Here is a 16,783-nt window from a genome sequence, read left to right on the forward strand (position 1 = left end):
CTTAAACCTAATAAAGAAATTTTATCTTGCTGTAAAGATTGTCGTTATTTACCTCTATATGCTGCCTCACGTAAGCTGACAACATTTCATAGCACAAAAAGTCTGTCCCTCAAGGTATTCTTCAGAGCAGTGCAATATCCTTGAATAAAAGTTGGGTGTATATGAAAATGCAGTAAATTCTGGAAACTCCAGGAAAGTCTATGCTTTGTGTGGCAGGATTATAGTGGCATGAAACCTTTGCTAGCACTGCTGCAAGGAACCATTCACTTAATGTTGCTCTTATGTTTGTCAGAGACAGTGAGGGGTCATGTTGCTTTGCTCTCAGAAGCAAAGCTTGATAGTTATTGGGGTATTGCAAGTTGGCAGAACATGAATAGAAATATTTACATTTTGTTCCATGTTCCTGGCAGTGGCCACTTTAGGTTTATCCCTCCTGCACCCTCCCTTTTACCAGACTCCTACATGGGTGTCTGAGCTCATACCTAGCACCCCCAACACTGAACCCAGTGAGGGTACTGCTACAGAGAGAGAGAGAGAGAGTCCACCACTTGACCTCTCCAGTTGCAGTGTATGTTTGACTGATCAGCGTTCACATATTTCAATTATACTTCCATGTAACATGATTATTTAAAGCACCTTTAGAAATAAGTCAATTTGTGCAATGTTGCAATGCGTCCCCTGCGAGATGCCGGCTGTGAATGTGCCTGCGGCTGTGGATCCTGCCTCCACGAGCAGACTTCCACTTACACTCTCTGCTGCATTTCAATGCGATCACCGCATCTCATGTGTCCCTTTCCATTCAGCTCATACACAGATGTCTTCTGGTGCCTGTGTTTATAACACCAGGCGGCCAGGATTACAGCCAGGCTCAGCAGACTGACCACTGTAACAATGGTGGCTATCATGGGGCCATGGTTGGAGCTGGAACACTCCTGGCCCCGACAACTCCTGACTGTCGGCAGCAGCTTGGCCTCAAACCCATCACTGAAGGTCCCCCTTTTGGTGAAGTCATCAAACATGTCGAGGTCTGACAAATCTATCAAAGTCTGAGCACTTGCTTCAGCCGTGACTGCTGTGTAGTGAGTTGTAAGCCCAGCCACTGCTGTGGACACTGGGGCTTGCTCTGCAGGGTAGAGCCCTTCACTGACTGTTTCTCCAGTGTCTGTGGGAGGCAGCGAGGGATCGGTAAGTACATCAGAGGATTTCCATGACGGTTTGGACAATGTGCCCAGCGAAGTTGTTGTGTCGAACTCAGCACCTCTACTGACACTGGCATATTCAGGGGCCAACGTCTGCACAATATCCACTTGTTTACTGTCTATAACTGGCAACCTAGTTGGTGCGGTCATGGGCTGAGTGTGATGATTGGCCAAAGTGTTGCTTGGAGTGCCCGTCCTGCTGATCTCCACCTGGTTTACATGGCCTGTGGTGTCGAGAGCTTCCTCTTGTGCTTCCATGGACCCATCAATCTTCTCTTCCACCGTGTCTGATACACCAGGGTAACCATCCACCCAAGATTTGTTTGCCCCAGCAATGGTTTCCTTGGTAACTTTAGTCTCATTCTGCACAATGGAAGGTCCAATGGGCACCTCTTCATCTTCACCTGTTCGCTCTCCTTCATCTTCAGTCTTCACTGCAATTTGATTATTGCTTGCAGGGGTTAACATTTTTGACTCCACGTCTGCTTTCCTGAGGTTGAGCTGCTCAACACCAGGGAATGCTTCTGAGGGGAACCAAAACAGTTGCTTCTGACTGAGTAAAGAGACCGGGGACTCATTTGGCCGCATGGTTTCTCTGCTGCCTTCTCCAATAGAGCCATCAGCCGTCTCATCTAATCCATCGTCTGGAACTTCCACTTCTTCTTTTCCTTGTTTCTCAGCAGGGTCTGAAAATGATAGTGAGTCTTCATTGGAGAACTTGTCTTCATAGTCAATATGGCCCTCAGCTTCGTCTGGAAAACAAGCAACTTCCTCGATTGAACATTGCATTGGACATTTCGTGATTGAAAACAGTTTTTTATGGAATGTGGAAGGTTAACGAATTACAGGTAGTTTAGTTTAGAGATTAAGTGTGGAAATAGGCCCTTCATCTTACTAAGTCGACACTGACAAGTGGTCACCCAAATACAATTCTATCTGCAGATGTACCTGGTCTTGGTGAGACTACACCTGGAGTATTGCGTTCAGTTTTGGTCTCCTAATCTGAGGAAAGACATTCTTGCCATAGAGGGAGTACAGAGAAGGTTCACCAGTGATTCCTGGGATGGCAGGATTTTCATATGAAGAAAGACTGGATAGACTCGGCTTGTACTCGCTAGAATTTAGAAGATTGAGGGGGGATCTTATAGAAACTTACAAAATTCTTAAGGGGGTGGACAGGCTAGATGCAGGAAGATTATTCCCGATGTTGGGGAAGTCCAGAACAAGGGGTCACAGTTTAAGGATAAGGGGGAAATCTTTTAGGACCGAGATGAGAAAATCATTTTTTACACAGAGAGTGGTGAATCTGTGGAATTCTCTGCCACAGAAGGTAGTTGAGGCCAGTTCATTGGATATATTTAAGAGGGAGTTAGATGTGGCCCTTGTGGCTAAAGGGATCAGAGGGTATGGAAAGAAGGCAGGTACAAGATACTGAGTTGGATGATCAGCCATGATTATATTGAATGGCGGTGCAGGCTCGAAGGGCCGAATGGCCTACTCCTGCACCTATTTTCTATGTTTCTATCCTACACACTCAGGACAATTTGCAGAAGCCAATTAACCTACAATTCTGCACATCTTTGGAAAGTGGTAACAAGCCAGAGCACCCGGAGAGAACTCACACAGGCTCAGGAAGAACTGACAAACTCAGTGCAGACTGCACCCAAAGTCACCCAATTGCTCCCCACAGCTGCAGCTAGCAATCCTCAACCCAGTGGTCACTGAAATTTAAATGGGGCTTGGATTACTGAGGAGAGAGAGAATTTGCAGTGTTAGTTTGAGTTTTTCCTCCACAGGTGATCAGAACAGGCCCATGCCCCTTGTCAAAGACCCCATCCCTGCACCTCCATCCCACATCTCCCATCCAATTACTCCACTCCACCCATCACCACTTGACTCCAAATATTACTGAACCAACGTCAGGCTCCACCCATGCTCCCCCAGATACTAACTACATCCATTGTTCTCCACATAATTTTTCTTGTTTAGAGATACAGCACGGAAATAGGCCCTTCGGCCCACCGAGTCCGTACCGATCAATGATACTCGTAAACTAGCACTATCCTACACACTAGGAACAATTTACAATCTTTAACAAAGCCAATTAACCTACAGACCTGTACGTCTTTGGAGTGTGGGAGGAAACCGGAGCACCCGGGGATAACATACAAACTTCGTACAGACAGCACCTGTAGTCAGGATCAAGTTTAGGATTCTGGCGATGTAAGGTAGCAACTCTACCACTGCGCCACCACTGTACATGCAACACTAACTTACTGGAACTGTTGAGTTCAGAGGGTCAGTATAGGTACCACGCTGCTGCTGGTCTTCCCTGCCCTGGACTCATACCCTGGCCATCAGAGTTAGAGTGTGCTCCAACAAAAAATAACTTACTCTGGCAAGGGGTGTCACAGTCTCACTGGTACTGTCCTGGTCCTCACTTTCTGGTTAGCCTCTGCAGATCCACCTGATCTTGGTAGGGCCAAGGATCATGGATCACCAGCAATTGAAGTCAGGCACCAATATCAAAAAAAAAGGAATAACAAAACTAATCAGCAAATCAGGCAGCATCTGTGAAGCAGGGTTAATGGTTCTGATCCATGATCTTTCAGCAAACACCGATGAATTGATGAAACTTGGTTCACTCCTGTACATGATAATATCTGGTAGATACACCATGACATAGTGATATCTGCTGATACACGTGACATGGTGGTATCTGCTGATACACTGGGACATGTAATATAAGGTAATATACAATGATGGAATATCTGATAAGACAGCATGACATGTGACAGCTGGTAATACACAGTGACATGGTGATATTTTGTAATCCACTGGTACAAGGTGATATCTGACAATATATGGTGACAGGGTGATATCTGGGTGAATACACCGGGATAAACCGGGATACTCACTGGCATGGTGTGAATCATGATGATACACCATGAGAAACTGTTCCACCATACTATTGTGATGTGTTGTGATGCTGCAGCTGAGAGGAGAGCCAACACACTACACCTCCTGGAGTGGAGAGCACAACAAAGCAACACTGGCCACCCTGGATTAATTTTTGAGTGTTAGACCATCTCTCACCTTTTACGCAGGCTTGGACAAAGCCGTACCACTCTCCACAGCTATCACACAGCAAGCTGAAGGCATTCTCTCCATTGGCCATGATGTAGCCCTGGGCGCAGATGTACAGCAGCTCATCACCCATTTCAGTCCCAGAGTAACCCTGGAGTACAGTATTGGGAAAGGAGGGAGGGTCTCCACAGGGACTACCTGCAGATAAAGCGAGAACATTATTATACAATAATAAAACACACACAGGTCACTTTTATCCCATCCTCAGATTTTACCCACCCGTCTTTGGGAATGTTATCTATTATGGTGCTTCAACACCTCAAATTAGTGACTGGTCCATACCGTATAGTTTTATCAGTGGTTAAGAACCTCAGTCATGCTGTTCCCTACTAAATGGTAAATGCATGTCAGAGTCTCAGATATCTCAATTAAATAGTGAAGTAAGTAACAGTGAATTAAACACTGCACAGGGAAGTCATACACCAGGATTATAAATGATTTGACCTTGAATGAAATAACCTGTACAAAGACATGATGTTTTAGGTTTGCAGTGCAGATAGTGCATCCTTTCTGTGCTGTGGCAATCGGAACTGTACACAATATTCTAAGGGATCCTGCTTCTATCTACGTCCAAGTGTCAGGAAATTTATCTTCTCATGTTTTTAGCAAAAGTGTTATTCTGCTGATAACATTTTTTCTAGTGGCAAAATGATTTCAGTGTCAGACATCATGTCTAGTGGTAAAATGACATCAGCACCAAAGCTTCATGTTGCAGCTTCAACTTCACTGCTGGAAGTTAACAGAACAATTAGCTTTTATTAACCCTGCTTCCCCTGAAACTGATGCTTAATTGTCCAGCTCTCAAACTACATTGTGAGATGTATGAACTGGTACCGTCTCAAATACAAAGTCACACATATGTGCTTTGCCAGTTCTCCCCCAAGAAGATAAGGGTTACAGCTATCCTCTGCTTCCTAGTCTCATGATCACTCCAAGTCACAGCTGATCTTTACCCGATTTCATTTGATGCTCATTGCTGCATTAGGGGCGGTCACCCTAACTCCATACTGAGTGAGGGGCAGATTCCTCTACTTCCCCTTCACTTCACGGCAGATGGTGGAGTGGACATGGACTTCTCCTCCATTGAGATGGGTCCCAGTGCTTCTTCTTCTAGCTCCCAGTTAACTACCTGCCCAAATGCCTTGCTGTGGCCAATTGCATTCATATTTCACTCCCAAGCAGCCTGGCTCTAAGCTTATGATATACCCACCACTCCCCCATCCCCTCACACCAGCAGCCCATTCTCAATCCCTCCCAGCACATTACACTGAGATGGAAGTGAAAAACAAGAATGTAAGAAACTGAGTTGGATAACCCCTCAAACTGCTCCTCTACTCAGTAAGATCATAGCTGATCTGATCCTAGCCTCAGCTCCACTTTTCTGTCTAATTCTCATGATCCTTGAATCAGCTGTAATCCAAAACCTTGTATATTCCCTTCTCTATTGTTCCTACTGCACCTGCCATTTCAAATCTTTGCGCATTGAAAAACCGTGATTGAACCCAGTCTCCTAAATGCAAGTGAAAACAGCCTGTTTGCACACCTGAAGCCTCGCTGAGTCTTTGCTGCTTCTGTTGTAGCTAATTGCCCCTCCAGAGGCCCAGTCCCGCATCCACCGAGAGGCTCAGTACATTCCATAGCAAAAGCCCAATTTCAGGTTAGCTATCAGTGAGATGTTCAAAATAAAAGCAAGACCTACTTTATTTCATAGCAAACTTTTTGCTTGATGTAATTTTATTTTTAGACCTTTCTCACCATTTCCAATAAATAACGAAACATCAGTATAGTATCCAAACTGCACATTTGCTCTCAATTTTTTACTCATTTCTAAACAGTTCTAGACTCATCAGCCTTGCAAACACTGAGGTTCTATCTAAATCCTATCCAACACAGGTTCTGGGCTCCCAGCATTGCTCAGAACAACCTGAACTTGCTTTTCATGTTCTCTGTTACCTCTGTCCATTTCAATATAAACACACTCATCAAAGATATTCATTTGTAAATCCTTTTCATTAAAATATATGGTTTGAAACAACTCCAGTAGCATTAGAGGTTGTTCCCATGTTAAATACAACGCTAACCTTGGTCTTTAATGCAGAAGGAATCGTATCGGCCGCCTGAGGAAGCTGATTCAGTTTTCACATGGATATTTTGTCTATCTTGTTGGCCAAAGCCCATGTCACTGCACACAGTCGATCTGAATGAAACAGAATTAATGTATTTCCTCAGTGATTTGTTACACTTTGAACCAGTTACACATTGTTACAATTTGCATTCAACTATGTTTTTTTTTACTTTTAAGCTATCTTTAACAGTCTCAACCAGGCTTGAACTAATTGAGTCCTTCCTACATCCCCAAGTCATGCTGCAAAGTTAATTGGCTGCTGTAAAATGGGAATCAGACAATTGGTATGAAGCCAATGGGCCAAATGACCTTTTTCCATTTCTTAGTAAATATGTGCATGGACTTGACACCATTCCTGACAAAAACTCTTGGATCCAAACCATTAACTCCTCTTGTAAAAAGATGCTTGCTACACAAGTGTGTCTAGAATGTGAAAATCATGAAAACTGCAGATGCTGGAAATATAACATAGAAAATAGAAAATGCTGAAAGTACTTAGTGTGTCAGGCCACTTCTGTGGGAAGAGAAACAGAGCTAGTGTTTCTAGATGAAGAGTCTTCAGTAAACAACCTGATACAACCTGACAGTGAATATTTCCAGCATTTTCTGTCTTTCTTTGCAGAATATTCTATTTTCACCTCAGTTCATGCAATGGATGAGAGGGGATCTTATTGAAACATATAAGATTATAAAGAGTTTGGACATGCCAGAGGCAGGAAACATGTTCCCGATGTTGGGGAGTCCAGAGCCAGGGGCCACAAAAATAAGGGTTTAAGAATAACGGTTAAGCCATTTGGAACGGAGATGAGGAAACGTTTTTTCACACAGAGAGTTGTGAGTCTGTGGAATTCCCTGCCTCGGAGGGTGGTGAAGGCTGCTTCTCTGGATGCTTTCAAGAGAGAGCTAGATAGGGCTCTTAAAGATAGCGGAGTCAGGAGATATGGGGAGAAGGCAGGAACGGGGTACTGATTGGGGATGATCAGCCATGATCACATTGAATGGCAGTGCTGGCTCGAAGGGCCGAATGGCCTACTCCTGCACCTATTGTATATTGTCTATAATGTTTTCTTCACTTGACTTGACTTGACTTGACTTTCCATAATGAGGCTCCACTGAAATCCTAAAAGCATAAGAATGTAAGGAAATAGAACAGGGAAGACCAATCAGCTACTCAAGCCTGCCCCACCACTCATTTTATCTGCCCCAAGACTCTGCTTCAGTGTCAATTGCCTATGACTGTAAATTCCCTAATCTTTCAAAAATGTACCTACTTCCGCATTAAATACTTCTAATGACGTATGTTCCATAAAATCCCAGAGGTTCATCAATCTGTGAGAAGTTCCTACACACTCTTAGATGTCCACCCCCAATCCTTTAACCATGTCCCCTTGTCTAAGACTCATTCCTAATAGAAATATCTTGGCATCCATCCTGTGAAGTTCATGTGGCATCTTATATAATTAAATAATTCACTGATAGGGGAATAAAATCTAATTCCCCTAAATTCCAAAGATATAGATCTAATTTCTTTAACCACTTGTGATCCAACAACCCTCTCAGGAATCAGCCTAGTAAATCTCTTTTGGATTGCTTCCAGTGCCTGTATATTCTTCCACAAATAAAGGATCCATTGAAGAAGTTGGTGCCTTGCCACTCTTCCCTATGTAGCCACCCCACTGAGAGTTAAGTAAAGATTCCTCTGGGATTTGTCTAGTGACGATTTAATAGAAACTTGGAGAAGTGGAACAAAATATTCATTATGCTTGGATTCTTCCTTACCTAGCTATAGAGACATTGACATTACTGCATAAAGAAAAATATAGATCCCAGAAACTTGCCTTAGGTGAGAAACAAAATTCCAGTTTGGGCACAAAATTGTCTTGAATATATTCCAAGAAGGCTGGTGACATGACTGCATTCCCAACTGTCTCACCTTCTAACTTTCACTATTGCTTCCTCTTAACTAAATGATTACAATATAAAAATGAGCCTCATGCTGGCTCCGAGCAGAAAAATCTCATTTCCTTTTTCTTATTTCTTAGTATGCACATAACTTTATGCTCTGTCACCTGTGGCGCTCCATATTCCTTTTTTTCTTTTCCCACTTCCTTATGTGGGGATAATTTACAGGGACATTTAACCTCCCAGCAAATCTGTGCAAAAAGGGAGGTAAATTGAACACCAGCAGGAAACACACGCCATCACTGGGGGAACGTACTAGCATCACCCGGACACCACCAGGAAGTCAGGATCAAAGCCAGGCCAATGGAGCCATAAGTGAGTAGCCCTGCTTGCTGCATGACTGCGCTACTCAACCATGCATCCTCAGGTCCCCATATTTAGAAAGCATTCATTATCCTGCTGCATGATGTATCCACATCAGTCGAACACTATTATTATATAAGACCAATAAAAGTGCTAAACAACAAAAATATTTAACCTAGAGTTGCACGCAGCAAGTCCAGGGGGCTAATCCTTAATTCGGGAACATTTTAAGACTATTCCAAGTGATGGGAAATATAGTTGTCTTGTTGTATCTCATGGCTTCCCACCAGAACTTGGCAGGAAATCTGGCAGATACGTTGAAGTGTGTCCACGGGAGTGAAGTGGGAGATTGCTCAAGTAGTGATGTCGCTGAGTGTTTTGTGGAGGGAGCATTGGTGTAAGTCACTGGAGGGTTTCACATCAGGTGGGAGATGATTCAAGGCACTTTCTCTAATTGGGGGGGGGGGGGGGGGGGGGTTATGGGTTAATGTCATGACCTTCCAGAGATGAAATCTGCAAACTCCTTATCCCACAGAGGCTGCAGAGGTAGGTCAGGACAGAAATAGAGCTTACTTTTCTGCTTTGTACCTGCTTCTGTACAGCCACTCAACTACAGCTGCTCCTTCCAGGTTCGCCGCTAGCCAAGTCTTAATTTTCACCCTCCAAACATGTTCTCTGCCCCAGTCTCAGTGTACATGTTTACCATCCACAGATTGAGTCAGATTGAGCTATTTGTACATTTCTTTAGAGGAAACTATTCAACTATTCAGATCTGACACAACTAACAGAGGTGAAATGTCCATCAGACTAATCCCTGGGATGGCAGGACTGTCATATGAGGAAAGATTGAAAAGACTAGGCTTGTATTCACTGGAGTTTAGAAGGATGAGGGGATATCTTATAGAAACATATAAAATTATAAAAGGACTGTACAAGCTAGATGCAGGAAAAATGTTCCCAATGTTGGGCGAGTCCAGAACCAGGGGCCCTACATCTTAGAATAAAGGGGAGATCATTTAAGACTGAGGTGAGAAAAAACTTTTTCACCCAGAGAGTTGTGAATTTGTGGAATTCCCTGCCTCAGAGGGCAATGGAGGCCAAGTCACTGGATGGATTTAAGAGAGAGTTAGATAGAGCTCTAGAGGCTAGTGGAGTCAAGGGATATGGGGAGAAGGCAGGCATGGGTTATTGATAGGGGATGATCAGCCATGATCACAATGAATGGCGGTGCTGGCTCGAAGGGCCGAATGGCCTCCTCCTGCACCTATTTTCTATGTTTCTATGTAATTCACTGGCACACTCGAACTTTCACAATAAGAAATTCTGTCGGATCTAACTTTACAATTTAATTCAAAATCCAGAATAGTTTTGATTGAATTATTAAGGAGCAGTATTTCTATTGGAAGAAATGTCATTCACCAGAGAAGGCAGAATTAATGTTATGAACAAAACAAGCAGATAAAGATTAAGGAGAAGTATATTGTGACTGCTATGAGAATAAGCCTGATCTCTGACACCAAAGAAACTTCACCCATTCTGAACATTTTCCGAGAAATGAGACTGACTGATCAGAGATTGGTCTGACCCACCAAACCTGTACACATCTTAGAGCTGTTCACAATCTGACAACTAGATATTGCCAGATGGCCAGGGAATCATTGACATATTCTCAAGAAATTGGGGGGTTATTCAGCTTCTAGATCTGTTCTCATGAGAGTTTTAAATGCTTGACAGCAAACAGAAAACTTAGACACAGTTTTAGATCTTTGACCAGATCTCTCCAGCCTTGGCAGAATATAACAGGTCACTTTTGTTTTTCAAGTAAAGAGTGAGCCTGCCACCAAAATTTAATTAAAAATGTTATTGCCAAGGTAAGATTATTCTCTACATAAACACAGCATGTAAATAATGCAAACTGGATATGCACGCTGCCTTGGATCTGATTCCACTTTTTTCTGATATTAGAATGACAAAATTGTTGATATGTGATACTATTCTCCGTCATTGCCCATCCTATTAAATCTAAAAATGAGTTCATTTCTCACTACATAAATAACATTCCAAGATTGAGGACTCAATGATAGGCACGATGTTGGAAGAACTGAGATGGCATTGACATGTTGGTGAGTCACTTTAACGGCTTATGGAGCAATAAAAATTGCAGTGGTATTTTGTGCTGTCATCACAGTACATCTTCAGATAGGATCTAAATACTGATGAGGACATTATCACTTTGCTGATTTTCATCCAACAGTGTTAAGAGTTGACACTGAAAAACATTGTGCTGAGACTGAAGAACATATAACCATATAACATATAACAATTACAGCACGGAAACAGGCCATCTCGACCCTTCTAGTCCGTGCCAAACACATAATCTCCCCTAGTCCCATATACCTGCGCTCAGACCATAACCCTCCATTCCTTTCCCATCCATATAACTATCCAATTTATTTTTAAATGATAAAAACGAACCTGCCTCCACCACCTTCACTGGAAGCTCATTCCACACAGCTACCACTCTCTGAGTAAAGAAGTTCCCCCTCATGTTACCCCTAAACTTCAGTCCCTTAATTCTCAAGTCATGTCCCCTTGTTTGAATCTTCCCTACTCTCAGTGGGAAAAGCTTTTCCACGTCAACTCTGTCTATCCCTCTCATCATTTTAAAAACCTCTATCAAGCCCCCCCTTAACCTTCTGCGCTCCAAAGAATAAAGCCCTAACTTGTTCAACCTTTCTCTGTAACTTAGTTGCTGAAACCCAGGCAACATTCTAGTAAAAATGTGACATGAGGCTATTCAGTCACTGTCCATACGTTTGGCACTTACTAGTCCAGAGCTAGTGATCAACTTTATTCACGTGAACAATGAGATAATTTATCTTCTATTAAACAACTGTGCACAACTCTGCTTCGTTATTTCAGACACCAGTCTGAAGAAGGGTCTCAACCCCAAAACATCACCTATTCCTTCTCTCCAGAGATGCTGCCTGTCCCGCTGAGTCACTCCAGCTTTTTGTGTCTATCTTCAGGAGATTACATCCTATGCATTGTTCGTACATGGGAGTATGAGCACCCCACATCACTGGATGATGCATTAATGCAGCAATCCCATGCATCAGTGATACATTAATGCATGGCCATTCCATATCACGGGCTGCTTCATCTGCTGAGGAGCTGTGAGTGGGATTGAACATTGTTCAATCATCAAGGAACATCCCCACCTTTGATCCTGTGACTGCAGAAAGGTCATTAATGTTGTTGAAGATGACTGGGCCTGCTTGGGCAGAGGGACACTGCCCTGAACAACACGGCAGTAATGTCCTCAAGGTGCAATAACTGACTTTGAAACCCACAACTTCTGTGTCAATTATAACTTCAACCTTTGATGACCATGATTTTACCAAAGGACCTTGGTACTATACTTCTTCAAATGCTGCCTTGGTGTCAGGGGCAGTCGCTCTCTTCTTAACTTAGATCTCGGGTCATCATTTTGACCAAGACTGTGATGAGTTCTGGAGCTGAGAGGTCCTGGTGAAACACAAACTGGGCATCTGTGAGCAGGTTATTGATGAGAAGGCACGGGTTGATAGCACTGTTCATTACTTTGCTGATACTGAATGTGGACTGATTGAGCTGATTTGTTGTGAACAAGACATTTCTCTACAACTTTTTACATTGTTGGGTAGAGCCAATTTTAACTGTACAGGAAGAACGTGGATGAGTTGAGGGTAACACCGGAGCACCAGTCTCCAGGACTATAGTAGTGATGTCACCTGGTCCCAGAGCCTTTGGTGCATCGCTTGATATCAAATGAGGTGAATGAAATTGGCTGGAGACCAGTTTCTGTATTGATCGATCTCAGAAGGGACTCGAGACACTTGGCAATCTTTGGCTCAAGATGGTTGCAATTCTCGTGACACTTATGCCCCTGCCCCACTTAGGAAACCTGAACAGAAACCTCTGGAGACTTTGAGCCCCACCCAATGTTTCTGTGTGGTTCCCGGAGGTTGCAGGTGGTTGCCGGAGGTTGCAGGTAGTGGAAGCAGGTAGGGAGACTGACAAAAACCTCTGGGGACACAAAGTCTCCAGAGGTTTCCGTTCAGGTTTCCTAAGTGGGACAGGGGCTTTAACCATTCATGTATTGCACTGTGATAGATGGAATGGAGCTCTTCACACTCACTAGAACTCCAAGCCCTTGGATCTCCAGAGATCCTTGTCACATAACTTGGACTTGGTGTATCTCCAACACCAGTTATTCGCCAACCAACTTTGCCTTACCCGATTTGATTGTCTGCAATCCAGCCTGAGGTACATTCTGTGAATGCACATTCATCCACTGCTCTCTGCAGCTCTTCAGCTGTGGCCAAGCGTGCCCCCTGCTCCACACACAGTCCCTGGGCTGCAGAGATGTCCCATTGCATGGTCCCATTCTTCGGTTGGAGTACAAACATTCTGCCTGTGATGAGAAAAGCAACAAGTAGTGTCCCATTTCACATCCATGGGCTGACTGAGAATCATCCCCCAAACCCCAACCCCTCTGCACACCTCTAGTCTTTCTGCCCAACCTATATACCCATCTACAATCCATCTGCCCAAATGCCAATCCCTCTTCTCATCTCCAATCTATTTCCAGCCACTCTGCCCATCTCCAAACTCTTCCCAACGTTGCAGCATTATCCCAGTCCCTCATGCCCATGCTCACTGTGTTCTTGTGTCACTTTAGCCACTATTGTATGACCACCTCAGATTCAGATTCAGATTCAGATTCAATTTTAATTGTCATTGTCAGTGTACAGTACAGAGACAACGAAATGCATTTAGCATCTCCCTGGAAGAGCGACATAGCAAATGATTTAAATAAATAATAATAAGTGATAATAAGTGTCCGGGGGGTGGGGGGGTGATTGGCAGTCACCGAGGTACGTTGTTGAGTAGAGTGACAGCCGCCGGGAAGAAGCTGTTCCTGGACCTGCTGGTTCGGCAACGGAGAGACCTGTAGCGCCTCCCGGATGGTAGGAGGGTAAACAGTCCATGGTTGGGGTGAGAGCAGTCCTTGGCGATGCTGAGCGCCCTCCGCAGATAACGCTTGCTTTGGACAGACTCAATGGAAGGGAGCGAGGAACCGGTGATGCGTTGGGCAATTTTCACCACCCTCTGCAATGCCTTCCGGTCGGAGACAGAGCAGTTGCCATACCATACTGTGATGCAGTTGGTAAGGATGCTCTCGATGGTGCAGCGGTAGATGGTGCACCTCTGCCATTTGCTCTTAATTCTGTTTTAATCGGTGTTGGTAGTGAGTCCACATAATCTCCCAATCTCTCATGTCATCCCACCTTTAAATGTTACCTCAGCTTCACAGTTGTGGCCCCTCTGTCTGGTCCTACAACCAACGGGCCAATGGAAATGAAATCACCAATAATCAGATTTATTTTTTACATGAAATAATAGGCATGTTCAACGCCTACGTTTGTGATTCAGAGGTGGTGGATTCAAGTCCTACTCACAATCGCTGCTGCAATCTGCGCAGCCCAGAGAGGGAGGCACTGTGTTCTCTCGGGCGCACGGAAAGTGACAGCGCAGCGGTTTTCTTAAGCACAACATGAGACCGTAGGAGGTGATTAGTAAATCGTAGCGATCTTGACACACATCAAGCGCACTCCCCCCCATTGTTAAACTTTGGGGTATCCCGTGACGATGAACGATGCTGTGAAAATGGTTCTTTCTATTTCACAGACTCGTATTTTGTTCTCTCTCAGTTAAAGTGGGCTTTCTGTCATTTAAGATTCAAAATGAAATTGCGGCCTAAAAAGTAGCAAGTACACAACCTGTATAAGTATTTCAATTGGCAGGCACATGTAATGGTCGAATGCAAACTTCGGCCGTCTATTCCCTCCACAGATGCTGCCTGACCCTCTGTTCCTTCTGCACTTGTTTTTTTTATTGTGCTGTTATTTTAGCGCGTGTAAAAATAGGTTAGCAATCGCCCAAGCTCTTCGTAAACCGATTTAATCTCATTTTCCCTTTCAAATATTAAGAAACGCTTGGAAGAGTTCAACACAAGTAGATTCAAAAATAAATATTACCAAATCAATCCCTACTTCAGAGGTTTACACTAACATACAAACATTTCTGAAAATAGACAGAAAGACACAAAAAGCTGGAGTAACAGCGGATCAGGCAGCATCTCTGGCGTTTCAGATTGAGACCCTTTTTCAGACTAAGAGTCGGGGGAAAGGCGTTTTCTGAAAGGCGCGTCTGCACAATTCGGGAATGAAGGATTGTTATGGGCAACATAGCAGGCCACCAGATTGTAGCCCTGCATAAAGAAGGCTTTGAACGAACTGTGTGGATTTAACGAGTTGACATGGTGGAGATGAGGATTTGCAGAGACCAGCGAGAATATATCATCGGAGCTAGATTTATGGGTCCACGGGTAACGATGGGTAGGTAGCTCGCCTTAATTCGAGAGCAGAGTGCTGTGACACTCCGGCGGGTGGGTGGAAAGGATTCAACAGATTCATTTCTGTTCGGCGTGGATTGGGTTTGGAGTTTAGAGACACGCCCGTCCTGGGGTCGCGGGAGGACAGAACCGATTTAAGCAGTAGAATTGGCCGCGATGTTCCTGGACTCTGGGCTATGTTAGTACGTTTTGTGATTGTATTAAACAGCACCAAGTCTGGATTGGGTGCCGGGGTGAGTGAGAGAGGGCAGGACTGTGGGGAGAGAAGCGGTGTCAACGTTTCTGGCACAAGACCCTTGGTCACAACAGTACCTAAACTATTTACTCTATTAAATATTAAATGTCTCTACCTAAACTATTAACTATGTTTCTCTTTCCACAGATGCTGGCCAGCCTGTTGAATGTTTGCAGCATTTTCTGATTTAAAAAAAAATTTCAGATACCCAGCATCTGTTGCCAGTTTTGCTTTTTTTTAACGGATGGATAGATCCCAGGGATGGAATCGGTTCCGCGATGTGCAGAGATTGGAGTCGCTGCCGTTATTCTCGGGAGTGAAATCATTTAAAACGCCACCTTAGTTGGGTGTATCGTTAACGCTCCCGATGGGCCAAATGGCCGACACGACGCGACCCGCCCCACGGGGAATTCACCTCTAGACAAGGGACAAAAGAGGCGGACAAACCGACCGGGAACGGCGAAAGACACAGAGTGAAGCGACCGGACACGGAGCCGGCAAAGAGGCGCAATTTCCCGCGGTGAGTTGCTGGGATCCGGGAGCTTTGACACCATGAATGTAATAACATTCTCGCCCAGCCGAGCCTCGAGTACCCAACACCTCCCAAATACCGTGTAACTTGTCACATTATGGTGAAGGAGCTTGCCGCTCACAGACCCAGCGGTGTAGGTGCGGACTGACCGTGCGCTCGGACCCCGGCGCCGTTCACCAGGAGAAGCCAAGCCACTCTGAGGAGGAGCGAATGCGAGCATGGAGCCATCGACAGGAGGCCAGTCGGCGGCACAGAGCGAGTCCCGGGCGGGCACACACAGCAAGCAGACGGGCGGCAAGAGAGGGAGGGAGGGAAGCAGCTACGAGCTGGCCTGGCTGGAGAGGGAGTGCGGGCGGGGCAGGCTGGCGGCCGCTTTATCGACAGGAGCTGCTGTGAAAAGTCGCACCAGCGCGTCAACAAACAGGCGGCGCGGGGGGGACGCCGACAGTTCCTCCAACAGACTGATTTTAGTATCTGATTCATGGTGTCACCTACAGGATTCAGCTAATGTGTATGCCCGCTCAGTTTATCCATTGCAGTGTATGTTGGAGGCTGGTGGACACAGAATTGCACTTACAAGATAATTGGCATAAGCCATCATATCAGGTACACAGTGTCCGGATATAGTGTATAAGGTTGAGAGTATAACGCTGACCATATCGTGGACAGTAACCTGGCACAGGGTATCAGCATCAAGATACGATTCATATGGATTATATTTTGGTTATCAGGGCAACAATTTCAGTGTGTCAGGTAAACAAGAGATTCTTGGGACACTGGAGCTGCTTCTGGGGAAGGTGTGTCTTGTACAAGTGAAACT

At 44.7% G+C, this 16,783-nt stretch overlaps 1 protein-coding gene across 1 annotated transcript; it reads right to left on the reverse strand.

Annotated features, from left to right (window-relative positions):
- Positions 1-145: 145 nt before the first annotated feature.
- Positions 146-16,304, reverse strand: susd5 (sushi domain containing 5). The gene is made up of 5 exons (XM_033019157.1): positions 16,113-16,304; positions 13,015-13,192; positions 6,428-6,543; positions 4,296-4,484; positions 146-1,951 (listed from the first exon to the last, which is right to left on the reverse strand). The coding sequence occupies exons 1-5, from the start codon at positions 16,189-16,191 to the stop codon at positions 744-746; spliced, it is 1,770 nt and encodes a 589-aa protein (XP_032875048.1). The 5' UTR covers positions 16,192-16,304; the 3' UTR covers positions 146-743.
- Positions 16,305-16,783: the final 479 nt, after the last annotated feature.

This window comes from Amblyraja radiata, chromosome 4 (assembly GCF_010909765.2).
Source record: "Amblyraja radiata isolate CabotCenter1 chromosome 4, sAmbRad1.1.pri, whole genome shotgun sequence".
NCBI lineage: Eukaryota > Metazoa > Chordata > Chondrichthyes > Rajiformes > Rajidae > Amblyraja > Amblyraja radiata.

Bases quoted from the DNA above. Each gene is read 5' to 3' on its own strand.
- susd5 (XM_033019157.1), bottom strand. From the start codon at position 16,191: ATGGCTCCATGCTCGCATTCGCTCCTCCTCAGAGTGGCTTGGCTTCTC. The intron at 6,544-13,014 runs GTAAGGCAAAGT...TGTTTCATTCAG, and splicing joins ATTGCAGACAATCAAATCGG to ATCGACTGTGTGCAGTGACA. The intron at 4,485-6,427 runs GTTAGCGTTGTA...CTTTATCTGCAG, and splicing joins CTTCTGCATTAAAGACCAAG to GTAGTCCCTGTGGAGACCCT.